This window comes from Ambystoma mexicanum, chromosome 2p (assembly GCF_040938575.1).
Source record: "Ambystoma mexicanum isolate Mex_15411 chromosome 2p, UKY_AmexF1_1, whole genome shotgun sequence".
Classification (NCBI taxonomy): domain Eukaryota; kingdom Metazoa; phylum Chordata; class Amphibia; order Caudata; family Ambystomatidae; genus Ambystoma; species Ambystoma mexicanum.
This window is the reverse complement of record NC_090923.1, coordinates 6,291,614-6,305,197: the sequence shown is the minus strand read 5'-3', so window position 1 is coordinate 6,305,197 and position 13,584 is coordinate 6,291,614. Positions and strand designations below refer to the sequence as shown.

The 13,584-nt window shown below is 44.8% G+C and overlaps 1 protein-coding gene across 1 annotated transcript in view; it reads left to right on the top strand.

The window, feature by feature from the left end:
- The window catches only part of LOC138566126 (zinc finger protein 268-like), a 65,954-nt gene extending 52,750 nt beyond the window's left edge, over window positions 1–13,204 (top strand). Inside the window, exon 3 of the mRNA XM_069643130.1 lies at window positions 8,542–13,204. Within this exon, the coding sequence (XP_069499231.1) occupies window positions 9,225–11,027 (1,803 nt within the window). The 5' untranslated portion in view covers window positions 8,542–9,224 and the 3' untranslated portion in view covers window positions 11,028–13,204. The remainder of the gene's footprint in view (window positions 1–8,541) is intronic.
- Window positions 13,205–13,584: the final 380 nt, after the last annotated feature.

The window sequence follows — 13,584 nt, the reverse complement described above, 5'->3', positions numbered from 1 at the left end:
CCTGTCTGTTTGGGTAACCAGGATCAAAATGAACTACGAGAAAGCAATACGTTAGACCGAGGTGAATGTGTGGCCACAAGGGCAAATGTTAGATTAGGCACCAATCATTGCTACATGTCATGTCCGGCCTTGCATACCGCCCTGATGAGCCCAGCTGACCCATCCATCCCAAAGTGGCACTGCGCTGACGTCCACCAATCCAGGAGTTGGAGATGTATACTAAGTATACCACCTAGCCTTCCCTATCCAATCCCAGAGACTATGTGCCCCCTATAGCAAGTGTCATTGATGACGTGTATTTGTAGTATAACTAACTGTCTTTGCTATTGTCAGACAGAGCGCTCTCGGAGTCTGCAGAGCCCTTTGCATGCCCTATATTAATTTTAGATAAACGAAAAACCTTTTATCTCACCCGCACTTGTCCTCATCTTATTCCCGTTTGGGGTGTGTCCTTATTTGCCTCTCACTAAGGGGGGTGCGTTTCTGGGGACGCTTACTTTCACTAGTATGGAGGTAGCCATGCCGCTTTTAGCTGCATGGCTACCCCTATACCGGGTTCCTGGAATGGGGAAATACCGGGCCATTCCGACCTTGGAGGGCCCGGTAATACCCTATACCTGGAACCCGGACCTGGTACGTCCCCATTCCCTTTGGGGCTCAATGGGAATGGGGAGGATGCTAACAACGGGCCTGTTAATGATGGGCCCGTTGTTAGCATCCTGGTCTGCTAGCCGGTCCCGCTAAGGACGCCTGGTTTTACCAGACGTCCTTAGCGGGACCCGCGAGCACACCTCGTAATGAGGCGGAAGAGGGTTAACAGCACCGGCAGCTCTACCGGAGCCGTTAACCCTCTACCGCACTCCTCGTGATGAGGCCCAATGACTCTTAACAACAAAAATATAACCGTAGATTACGCAAAGGCCTTTATGAGCTTAGACAATTTCACCCATTTTGATGTATGGGGGAAAATATTCACTATTTATAATAATTGGAAGAGTGGTTGTCAAATTGACATATCAATAAACAACATAAAACAAATGACCAAGAAAATTACTTGATACGACTCTAGAGCAAGTAAAATAGTGGACCCTTCATTGAATATATACATTCTCAAAACAGCCTTTCAAGTTATATCACAGCGTTTGCTGATGCATGGGTCATCAGACGGTACCTACTACTAAAATTGAACAAAAGTAAAGTACTGGAAAGGGAAGGAGCGAAGAAATGCCTACAACGCAACGAGCGCAACTATCGGGTATGTGGCGGCAACACAGTCGAATCTCTAGAACCCATATTGACAGAATGTGAAAGTCTTACCCATATCTGTGACCTAATGTTGAAATCTTACAATAACTGTTTTAATTGTCGTGAACCTCGAGTATTGTGGAAAATGTTTTATGGACGGGAATGATGAGAATTGTATTTATTATATGATTAGATTTTATCGTAAATGCACTGAGGTATTTGAATTGTATGAAATTTGATATAACACATTTTTATTCTTTTTTCTTTTAAACACATCGAACAAACATGTACTGTACCATTTAGTATTGAGTTAGAGGTGATACTCTTTTGCATGTATCTTGCACATTTTATAATTTTAAAATTGTTGTTTTTGTGTGTATATACAAAGCTTTCAGCTGTAAGTATATAAATAAAATTGAAAATGAATGATGTGTGCTGGGCAAGCTTGCCATTGCAGTTGGATAGTTTCAGGAGTTGAATCATATCAGTGACTTCAGTTGTAGTAGTTGTAGGACTATGGAGAAGGTGGTAGTATAGATCAGGCGGATTTGGAAGTGGGGGTTGATGGAGGAGGGGAGGTGTTTCTTAGCAATTATTTTTTCTCATAGCTTACGTTTTTTGGGGAAAGGGCGTTTCGATGGGTGTGAACCAGTCTTTGTCTTTAGGAAATAGAGCAGTGGGCTAGCCCGTGTTTTTAAGTCCTCTCAGGATTTTGAAAATGTCTTTGGAATTAGAAGTGGCTTCTGTGATTCTTGCGTTGTGAAGGTTGGCTTTAGTGCGTATGAGTGAGGTTTTATAATTGTAGGCAGCTGTGATGAAGGCTGTTCCAAGGCGCGGTTTCGATGGCAGAGGATTTGCAGCTCTTCCGTGAACTATCTGTTGTTGCGTCGATTTCTCTTAAAGCCAGGAATTTGAGGGGCCATATAGGCCCTTAGCTTTAAGGAGTCTGGTGTTGTAGTGGTTGGTGAGCAACTGTGGGGTCTGGGTGACACAAGGTGACTGAGAGTTTATTCAGTTTGGGCAGGAGAGTATCTTTGCGTGTATTGCGAGCAAAGACATATTGAGGGAAGGGGTGTGATGGTTGGGGGTGAGTGATTGTGAGACCGTGAATTCTATTAAGTGCTGCTCGGTCCAGGGGAGCAGAGAGTTGGCTGTGATGGTAAGGCTAGTGATGTGGGTGACAATAGAGTCTAGAAGGTGGACTTTGCTGTGGGTGAGAGAGGTGACCATATGGGCGAGGTTCATTTTGGAGAGTAAACTGGGTGGATGTAGCTCGTATTTCAAGTGGGTCATTGCAGCCAAGGTTGAGGTCACCTAGCAGGATAGCTTTGGTAGTGGGTTTGATTAGGGGGACAAGAGGAGGGGAGTTTCTAGGTCTGGTGTGCTTGTTTTGTTAGGGTGTTGGCAGAGGAGTCCAATAGTGAGTGTGGTGTGTGAATTGATGGCGAGCTTAGTGAGTAGCATTTCGCAGCTTGGTGTAATGGGGTTGTGTGTGTATCTTGGATCAGAAGAGAGGATTTGTGTATGCGGGCAACTCCGCCACCCAGTTTGTTGGTGCAGTCTGCTCTGTTGATGGGGAAACCAGGGGGCGTGGCAGGAGGGGGGTGCTGCTGTATTGTGGCGCCAAGCTTCTCTGATGGGTAGAATGTCAATATTGTGTTCATTGTCATGAGGTTATGAATCTCTAAGGAGTGGTCACATTCAGAGTGTGCATTGTGAGTGCCCAATTTAGTCGTGAATTGGTTGTGTGGTGTGACAGGGGAGCAGTGTTAGTGGTTGGTGTGTGGGGGGTGGGGCAGTAGAGAGGATGTTATAGGGGATCTGGCTGGTGTTAGGATGTGGTGGGGGGTTGTACGAGAGGCGAGTCTGTAGGTCCTAGATGCAGGCGGTATGGGGCAGTGGCTGGGTAGAGGGTTGGAGAGTAGGTCTGAGTTAGTGCTGGAGTGTAGTCTGTGCCTGGTGGAACCCACGCAGGGGTATGTGGGTGTAGGGTAGGTGGTATGGATAGTGTTTTCTTGATGTGAAGTGTTGGTAGGTCCAGTAGCGACAAGAAGAGGGAGGAAGAGGGCTGGGATAGGGGAGGTGGTAATGGAGTGGGAGAGTTGGGGGAAGAAAACTAGTGAGAGGCATGGAACGGGTATCCAGCGGAAGGTAAATTGTATGTGAGAAGTGCCTGAGTGGTATGGAGTTGTGTGAGTGTAGTGTAATAGCTGGTGGTATGAAATAGAAAGGGGGGGGCTAGGGGTTAAGTGTCTGGCAGTGGATCTGAAAAGGGTCATAATGCGATTATGGCAACTGATAGAGGTCGTAGGGTGCTTAGCTTCAGTACTATGATCCAGGTGTGGCCGGGCGCTTATCTTCTTGGTAAGGATTAGCTTTGGTAGAAGATCGTCAATATGGAATGGCAAGTGGGTGTTACGGCGTGTGGCACGAACAAAGGGCATAGAGATGTTGGTAAAAGGTTTTTTTACAAGGGGAATGGTATCATGCGCGCGCGTGCCCTGGCTAGAGGCTGGCATCGCCTGCCGGCGTGTTTCCTCATCCTGTTGTTGACGAGGACCTGGCCAATCGGGCGATCCAGGAGGCAGGGCATCTTGGAGCACTGGAGCACAGCAGCGTGCTTCTGTAGAGATGTGTAGGTTCCGGGGCAGTGATGGCGGCAGCCATCTTTACAAGGAGCATGGGCTCATGTGCGTCTTTTTGGGGCCTGTGTCGGCTGGCTTTGTGGGAGTTCAGCATTAGTATTGCTGTTTCCTCGATGCCGGCAGGGTGTAGAGGGATCTTCTAATATGGCCACCACAACATTAAGAGGGGAATGGTGCGGCTGATGTGGTATTGATTATGGGAATTGCCGTTTGATCCATTCATGCGCCTTTAGGGTAATGCAAGTTGTGTCTTCTCTGAACTGTGGCCATGAAAAATACATGGTTTAAACACCACTTATTTGTTGTTTCCTATGTTATTTAAGTATTTTTAAATGTCAAATTTACTATTTGGATTGTGTTTTCTGACCGCTGCAGTCTGGGTTGCCCCTAGGCCAAAGGTTGCTAGTCCTCCCACACACACATACATGAACAGACACACACATTTACACACACTTACGTAGTGTCCCTAACTTCCATCTACTGGTCCTGCTGCGCCTGCGCACACTCGTGTTCAATTTAGAAACACCGTTCAGATCGGTCTCCCAGCAGGCTTTCTACATTGATCTGTTTTTCCATTTCATTTAAAATAAAACTAAAGATTCACTGAGGACCGAAATCTCCCCTTTGTACTCTTGATGGATTTTTTTAGCTGATCATAAGTGCAGGTATGTCCTGGATGGAGTATGCAATGGCAGACAAGACTCTGGGCCTCATCACAAGTTGGGCGGTATCCCGGCAGTAATACTGCTGGGATACCACCCAACGCTAATAGCGCTACTGCAACTTGGTCTGGAATATGCACCGTATCACGAGTTGCAGGTGCGGTAAATCTCCTTCCCCCATTGGGTCCATAGAGCGCCATTACTGCCGGCGGTGATGTTAGGCAGAATCCTGTGTAGTGCCCTTAGGGACCACTACACACAATTAAGACTACAAGTGGTAATACAAGTTCACCTTTGGTACAAGCCTGTACTACTATGTTAGAGTGGTAGCAGTAGCGGAGCAGCCAGGCTTATCTCAAGAGTATATGAGCAGTAGCAGAGATTACACAAAGGGACCACAGTTACTATGACTCAAGCAAACACTGACTCAAGGTTTCAGGTAAAAAATATAAGTACATTTATTTTTAAACCATTTGTTATAAAACACTTCACTTCTATAATTTCGAAACCACACGTAAAATACACTACACATAACCAATTCCACTTGTGCCAGTAAATTCAAGGTAAGTACTTTAGGATTTGACAGACCGGTGTTGCGATACTAACGCGTAACCGCAGATAGAAATGCTCACAAAGTCAAAACACACTCTGTACTTAAGAATTTCAACAAGGGAAAAGTGAAGAAAAATCAAAGGCAATACTTTTTCAAGGCAAGGAGACTCGATGACTTGTTCAAAGATACAGATTAAAATCAATAGGCCTGCAGCAAGGTCAATGTAGCAGATGCTCAGTTGCTGAGGATCACACGTTGAACAGTTCGAGATTCGAGATGCCAAGAGTTCGTAAGATTATCAAATGGAAGGAAAAGTTATAAGAAGGAGGGAAGAAAGAACAAATCTTCGTTGAGGTAAAGGGTTCACCCCGATTCTGGGTCGTCAGACGGAGAGTAAGACCAAGGGTGCACAGTACCTTATTCTGTTGGAGAAAACCTGGTGCCACGGCAGTTGTTCCTGGTAGTTCCTGCAGACTCACGGTTCCTGCGGCTTCAGTCGTGGGGACAAGAAGGAGGACGTCTGGAGCGATCTGCACTACCCAGGGATGAGGCCAGCAGCAGCGAAAAGAACAACGATGGATAAAAGGTGCGCTCCTTTAAATCGGGAGAGGGCTCTTCTGATGGCTATCTTGACCACTACAGCACAGAAGTGATTTCGACCCAGGAAAGGATTCTCTGATTGAAGAAAAGATGAGCTGGTTGATCCCACCAGGCTCAAGGGAAGAAGACTCCGGACTGGATCTTCTTTTGTCATTGAAGGGTAGATAGCTCAGGACTGCAGCATGGCTTCACTGGGACTCTGGGCTGCAGCATCTGTCCTCTTCTCCGCTTCTCTTCGGTTCTTTGCAGTTCCAGTGGCGACTGTGCCTTCTAGCGCAAGAGTCCTTCCTTTTATGCCAAAATCCCCCATTCACACATCCTGGCTGTCAATCATTCAGCAGGGGGGTTGTCCAGCCTGAAAACCATCTCAGCCAATCAACACAAAGTGCGACTAGGGTCTCCAAGGAGAACCTGTGCAGGGGATGACTACACCCCTCCCTTACATTCGGTCGACCTAGATACTCGGACGCCAAAGGAGTGCTTCTGGTCAGAAGCCCGCCAAAGGTTGTCGAACAAAGAGGCAAACCTGGTTTGCCGCGCAAAGAAAGACGCAAGAAGGATGTTAACAAAAAGAAATTGCTATTAAACCCAGCCGGAGCCGAAATAAAAAGTATTTGGGCTAGCAGGTTTAAAGTTTGAGGCTACTAAAATAGCCTAAAACAATACCACGTTATATGATATAATCTCGGTAGGAAAATTAGGGTAGATGCCACTGCCACCAGCGAAGTCTTAATCTTAAGGGAGCGAAACAATGCTCCAGGAGGTACAGATAAAAAGGGCTAAGAATTTACCCTTTCCAATACTCCATGTAAGATTGGGTGTACTGGATCTGTGGTTAAAATGACTAGGGGGGTCATTAAGAAGTAGGAGGTAGGAGGAATGGTTCCATTCCGGGAACCATTCCCCATTCCCATTCGAGCCCCCATAGGGCTCAATGGGAATGGGGATGGAGCTAATAACGGTACTGCAATTTGCGGTACCGTTATTAGCTCTGAAGTCCCTTAACGGGTCCCTTCCATAACGCCTGGTAAAACCAGGGGTTAAGGAAAGGTCCTGCTAAGGGACATCAGAATAGGGTGGTAAGGGATTTCCAGCACCGGTGTCCTTACCGGTGCCGGTAATCCCTTACCACCTACCTCGTAATGGCCCCCTATGTAAAGTTAATGGCAACTTTATCCTTTTCTGGGGGACAGTAGTCAGCCCCAGAAATGGAGTCGGTGGGAAGTCTAAAAGACAACTCTGTGTCCCTGCACTGAAGTTGCTGTGTAACACACAAAAGATTGGGACTACTGAAGTGGTGTACTCCAGAGTCCACAATAACAAAAACAGATGAAATACACATGGCAAAACACAGGTAAGAGTGGGGGAAAAGCTCACACTCTTACCAAGTGGAAAAAATAAACTCCAGAAATCTAGCAAAGCTGCTGGGAGACTCACTAGGTAAGGGAAATTAGCCATAGAATGAGAATTCTCCCTAACAGGTGATAGCGCCATAAATGCTTGAAAACAGCCCGAAAATTGTCATTTTTACCTGGAGCAAAAAGCTGGAGGTAAAAATGCAATTTTCCGCCAACTCTTGGTTTGGCTAGCCCTTAAATTCGGCAGTAATACTGTTACTAATGCATTTAAAGGCTCACGTCAAACTCATGATGAGGCCCAGATCTGACTTCTCCTTCACATGCATACTGGAATACTCATAGTTTCTCGTATATTCTGTCGCACAGTAAATAACCTAGCACTGACAGTCTGACCGACAGTAGCCCGCGTATCCTGGGGTGACTAATTATGTACACTATTCACAAATACATAAATCTTATTCCAGGATCAATGCCCTCTGGGACACAAACGACAACGTGTGTAATCAGTAAATGGTGCTGATCCCTTCTTGGATATTAGGAATGTTGGGGCTGCATTCCCATTGTTTACTGGAGATTTCATGAAAGCAATCCTTGCTCACAGTGCAGAGGGTACAGGGGCTTGCTGAGATGCAACCTAGGGTGCAATAATCAGAGTCCACAAAAAAGGGGTCTGGACCGGGTTATGGGAAACTGACAAGTAACAGGCCCATTTACACCCAATCAACAATGAAACAGAGTGCCCCCTCACCACCCTTTCTGAGCGCTATCCAGTGGTGTTTTGAGAAGAGCAACAAAAGTGGTATCTCTTTGGCCAGTTATCTTCAGTACATGGCATTTGTATAAAAAATTAGGAAGACAAATGGGACGATATTGTAGAGAGTCTCCCGTACACTTCCCCTTATTGCCAAACATTGCATTATATTGGTCTCTTTGTTTGTGTCAATATACATTTGCCTTAATGTAAGGAAGTCATCAGTGATTACAGAAGAGACTGGCGAAACCTGCCTGATTAGTAGCAAACTGCTGATCTAGTGTCAAACACCTGCCTTTATCGTTTGAATCTGGAAATGTGGAGCTTTCAAGGGAGTTTAGTCATTGCTCAAGAAATAAACTGGTTGAATGCATATGCACGGCCCAGATGATTAAAGTATGCACTTAAAATGTTTGTTCACCCAGCCTGTGTTTTACTCTCATACTCTTGGAAACTAAATCAGTCTTAAAAAAAATGAACCCCACTATTCCTGCTGCATATGGCCTCTATCACATTATATGTTATCATCAGAGAACCACTGCTCTGCCCCCTAGAGTGCGTGTCCCCAATAGATGGCACCCTGGTATTCAACGTTTTATGAGCTACTACGTGAATAATTAACTAGTGCACATCACTACTACTGAGAACCTGTCTGCCCGTTACATGTGATGCCTGCGATTGAGAATGTGTTGAAACCAATAACGTGCATCTCCTTTTATTTTAACAGGTGATTGATGCCCCAGAAATGCAACCGCAGTGATTGGTAGATTCTCTGGACTAATGCAGTGAAAAGCGTCATTATTAGAATATGCAATTTCCAAGCATCTTAGAAGTGTGCAAGTTTGGGGTCCAGTTGTCTTTTCAGAGTGTTCAGGAACTGAGACTGTGAAGCCTATTGGCTACCAGATGGCTTGTGTCCATGCATCTCCTTCATGGTAACATCCGGTAACAAAGGTTGTTCTATGTGTCAATCCTGGGGTAGAGGGATGTCTGCCATGAAAATGGCAATGCTTGATGTTCACCAAGAACATATTTTTTGTTTTCACTATTTTTCCTGATAGAACACATGTGAGTATTATTTTATACACCTTCTGAAAGAAAGGTAGTTTCTTTGAAGCATTTTGAGAAACACTTGTAAATGTGAATGGACAAAGCATATCCTTCTACAGAATATTTTCAAAGCTTCAATCAGTGGCAACATTGTGCTCTGAATTAGGGAAAAGATTTCGTGGGAAGTGTCCTCTTATGCAGTAAACTGATGAGAAACCTTGCACACATACAGAATATGGGAAACATTGCCATCTCAAGAACATACTGATTGCCCACATAAGAACATAGGTGAAAAACATTATCATTGCACTCAATTTTAGAAGTGTCCATTTGTATGATACACTTGTCTGCCCCCATAAAATGCACACAGGTGAGAAACCTCATGAGTGCACTGAATGTGGGAAAGGGTTTGCTCAGATGAGAAATCTTACTACCCACCAGAGAACACATACATGTGAGAAACCTTATGTTTGCCCTGAATGTGGGAAAGGGTGTGCTTGGAAACAAGAGCTTACTCAACACCAGAGAATACATACAGGTGTGAAGCCTCATGTGTGCACTGAATGTGGGAAAGGGTTTCCTCGGAAGGGACATCTTATTAGGCACCAGAGAACACATACAGGTGAGAAACCTCATGTCTGCACTGAATGTGGAAAAGGGTTTGCTTGGAAACAAGATCTTACTAGCCACCAGAGAATACATACAGGTGGGAAGCCTCATGAATGCACTGAATGTGGGAAAGGGTTTGCTTGGAAACAAGAGCTTACTCGCCACCAGAGAACACATTCAGGTGAGAAGCCTCATGTATGTACTGAATGTTGGAAAGGGTTTGCTCAGATGGGACATCTTACTACCCACCAGAGAAGACACACAGGCGAGAAACCTCATGTCTGCACTGAATGTGGGAAAGGGTTTGCTCGGAAGGGATATCTTATTAGCCACCAGAGAACACATACGGGTGTGAAGCCTTATGAATGCACTGAATGTGGGAAAGGGTTTGCTCAGAAAGGAGATCTTACTAAGCACCAGAGAACACATACAGGTGAGAAACCTCATGTGTGCACTGAATGTGGGAAAGGGTTTGCGCTGAAGGAACATCTTATTTGCCACCAGAGAACACATACAGGTGAGAAACCTCATGAATGCACTGAATGTGGGAAAGCATTTGCTCATAAGGGAAATCTTATTAACCACCAGAGAACACATACAGGTGAGAAACCTCATGAGTGCACTGAATGTGGGAAAAGATTTGCTCTGAAGGGATATCTTATTAGCCACCAGAGAACACATACGGGTGTGAAGCCTTATGAATGCACTGAATGTGGGAAAGGGTTTGCTCAGAAAGGAGATCTTACTAAGCACCAGAGAACACATACAGGTGAGAAACCTCATGTGTGCACTGAATGTGGGAAAGGGTTTGCGCTGAAGGAACATCTTATTTGCCACCAGAGAACACACATAGGTGAGAAACCTCATGAATGCACTGAATGTGGGAAAGGATTTGCTCAGAAGGGAAATCTTATTAGCCACCAGAGAACACATACAGGTGCGAAACCTCATGTGTGCACTGAATGTGGGAAAGGGTTTGCGCTGAAGGAACATCTTACTATCCACCAGAGAACACATACAGGTGAGACGCCTCATGAATGCACTGAATGTGGGAAAGCATTTGCTCAGAAGGGAAATCTTGTTAACCACCAGAGAACACATACAGGTGTGAAACCTCATGTGTGCACTGAATGTGGGAAAGGGTTTGCGCTGAAGGAACATCTTACTATCCACCAGAGAACACATACAGGTGAGACGCCTCATGAATGCACTGAATGTGGGAAAGCATTTGCTCAGAAGGGAAATCTTGTTAACCATCAGAGAACACATACAGGTGAGAAACCTCATGAATGCACTGAATGTGGGAAAGCATTTGCTCAGAAGGGACATCTTATTCACCACCAGAGAACACATACAGGTGAGAAGCCTCATGTGTGTACTGAATGTGGGAAAGGGTTTGCTCAGAAGGGAAATCTTACTAGTCACCAGAGAACACATACAGGTGGGAAACCTCATGTTTGCGCAGAATATGGAAAGAGCCTCACTGTGAACAGTAACCTTATTAGGCACCAGAAAACACATACATGTAAGAAACATCATGTGAGTGTAGAATGAGGAAAGAGCTTCATTGTGAACAGTAACATTATTAAGCACCAGATAAAACATGAATGAGGAACCATTGCAGTGCAGTGAATGTGGAGAATACTCAAGTGTTCTTATCTGTCCTACGAGAGGACATGTAGCTGGTGAACTCCCCTCTGCAATTGAAGCTTCAGAGAGGAGGTGGCACTTTTTCAATGGGTCTAAGTTTGGAATGGCTAGTTACTAAAATGTGATGACCATATTGACACAGCTGTTCCTATTTTCCTTTGGCACCCACATGGCTTTTTATGATTGGTTGAATCACTGCTATTTCAAATGCAGCCCTTCTGGAATATTCTAAATGGAGACTGTACCTTCTGTACTAAGGTATCCATCCTATGGAACTCTTTGCCTAAGGATCTCATGCAGATTAATGGGCTCAACATTTTGAAAGTAACTATAGACACTCTTTGAATATATGAGCGAAACTGTCCTATGAATTATTTTTCAAGACGCTGACTCTCACTAAATGAGAAACCACTTGTATAGGTGGTGCCAGATAACATTTACAGATTAGAGCCTGCATTGGTGAAGTGAATGTGGGAAACCTTTAGTATTCTCTTAGACCTCTTGGTTGCCTTTGACGCCATTGACCATTAGATCCTACTTAGTCTAAGAGATGCCTGCATGAGGGACTCGGTCTTCTCCTTTTTAGAATCCTTCCAGGGTAATAGCAGTTATTATGCCTCATTTGATATCAGAGTCCCTGATTGACATGTTTTGTGCCGCAGGATTGTACCTTAACCCCTTTTCTTAATTTTTTATGATCTACTCCTGGCCTGACTAATCAAGTCCTGCAGATTCCGATTCTGCGGTTACAACACTGTGATCCTATTATGCTTTTGGGAGCTCAAAAAAGGTATCACTCTACTTTCACAGCTGTCTGATAACTGTGAACAAGTAATTGGTTTCTCAATGACTGAGAAATCTATATTGGTTGTTGTGGTTGAACAGGGTACTTGGCATGCTTCCCTGGCCTTCCTCTGAGCTTGGTGCTCTCACCATGTACCCAGGTGTCAACATTTACTGTGAGCTCTCACTTGTCTCCTAGATGCTGTGGTTGGCAGCAGTTTATTCCCACATTAAGTTGCTGCACAATATCCTCCCATTTCTTAGCCTTCATACTCGCTTGCTATAACCCTCATTATTTCCAGACTTGTCAATGGCAATGCCATTTTATTCTGTGCTCCCTGACATATGTGACTAACTTCAGGTGGCACGGAAAGTGCCAAACTGATTCTTTCAGGCGTTCTGAAGGACCCCCTCTAGTCTGTTACACTATTGCCCATCTCTAGTGGAACACACTTCTGAAGACCCCCTCTAGTGTATTAAACTACTGCTTATCTCCAGTGGAACACTCTTCTCCTCAGGACCCCCTCGGGTGTATTACACTATTGCCTATCTCTAGTGGAACACTCTTCTCCTCAGGACCCCTTCTAGTGTATTACACTATTGCCTATCTCTAGTGGAACACTCTTCTCCTCAGGGCCCCCTCTAGTGTATTACACTATTGACAGTCTCTAGTGGAACACTCTTCTCCTCAGGATCCCCTCTGGTGTATTACACTATTGCCCGTCTCTAGTGGAACACTCTTCTTCTCAGGACCCCCTCTAGTGTAATACACTATTGTCTATCTCTAGTGGAACACTCTTCTCCTCAGAACCCCATCTAGGGGGGTATTACACTATTGCCTGTCTCTATTTGGGGCATGTAAGATTAGTAGATAGTTCCCTGGCCTGGGATTGGCATATGGAGGTGCAATTACATAAAGGAGGGTGCATGCCCACTGTCAAATCACTGTCTTACAAGAAACTGTTCTTGTGTGAATGGCCTGGAGAAGATGTCAAGTGTTCCATTATATTATATGGACATGTATTTTAGAAAAGTGACATTTTATAACTAGAGTAGACAGGGAAAATGATTGGAAATCAAATAATGCCTTTCTGTCTAAAATGAAAATGTTGTGGGTGTAATGATATCATTGCTGTGCTCTCTGAATTCCAAGTTGGAATAGTGGCAAAAATGTTTAACAAATTAAAGTAATCCTGGAAAGTTGCCAAGCTGAATTCAAGCCTTGCCCACCTGTGTTCACAAATTGAGGCAATATGTCACTGTGTTACATTAAAAATAAATATTCATTAGTACCTCCATTTGTGTGTTAAATCTATTTCTTGTTCCTGTCTTTACTCTGGAGTAAACTACTTCCTGGAAAAGAGGCGACTGAAGTGTTTTAGGAAGTGGGGTGACGTCTTGCTTTCACTTTTATGTTAGAATGAATGTGATTGTTGAATTCTTGAACGTATTTATGTCATGATCTCTGCTTCCAAAAGGTCAGGGTTTTCCCAACTCCCTTGGAAGCAGATCCATAACCCAGGTTCCGAGTGCCAACCAGTCCCAATTGGGACCTTTTGGACCCAGTCCTGGCGCCAGTGGCACCAGGCTCATAAACATGCCCAGTCCCAGCGCTGGAAGCGCCGGGCTCATAATGCTTGGGTGGACTTACCTGCAGCAGACCATGCTGCTTACTTGC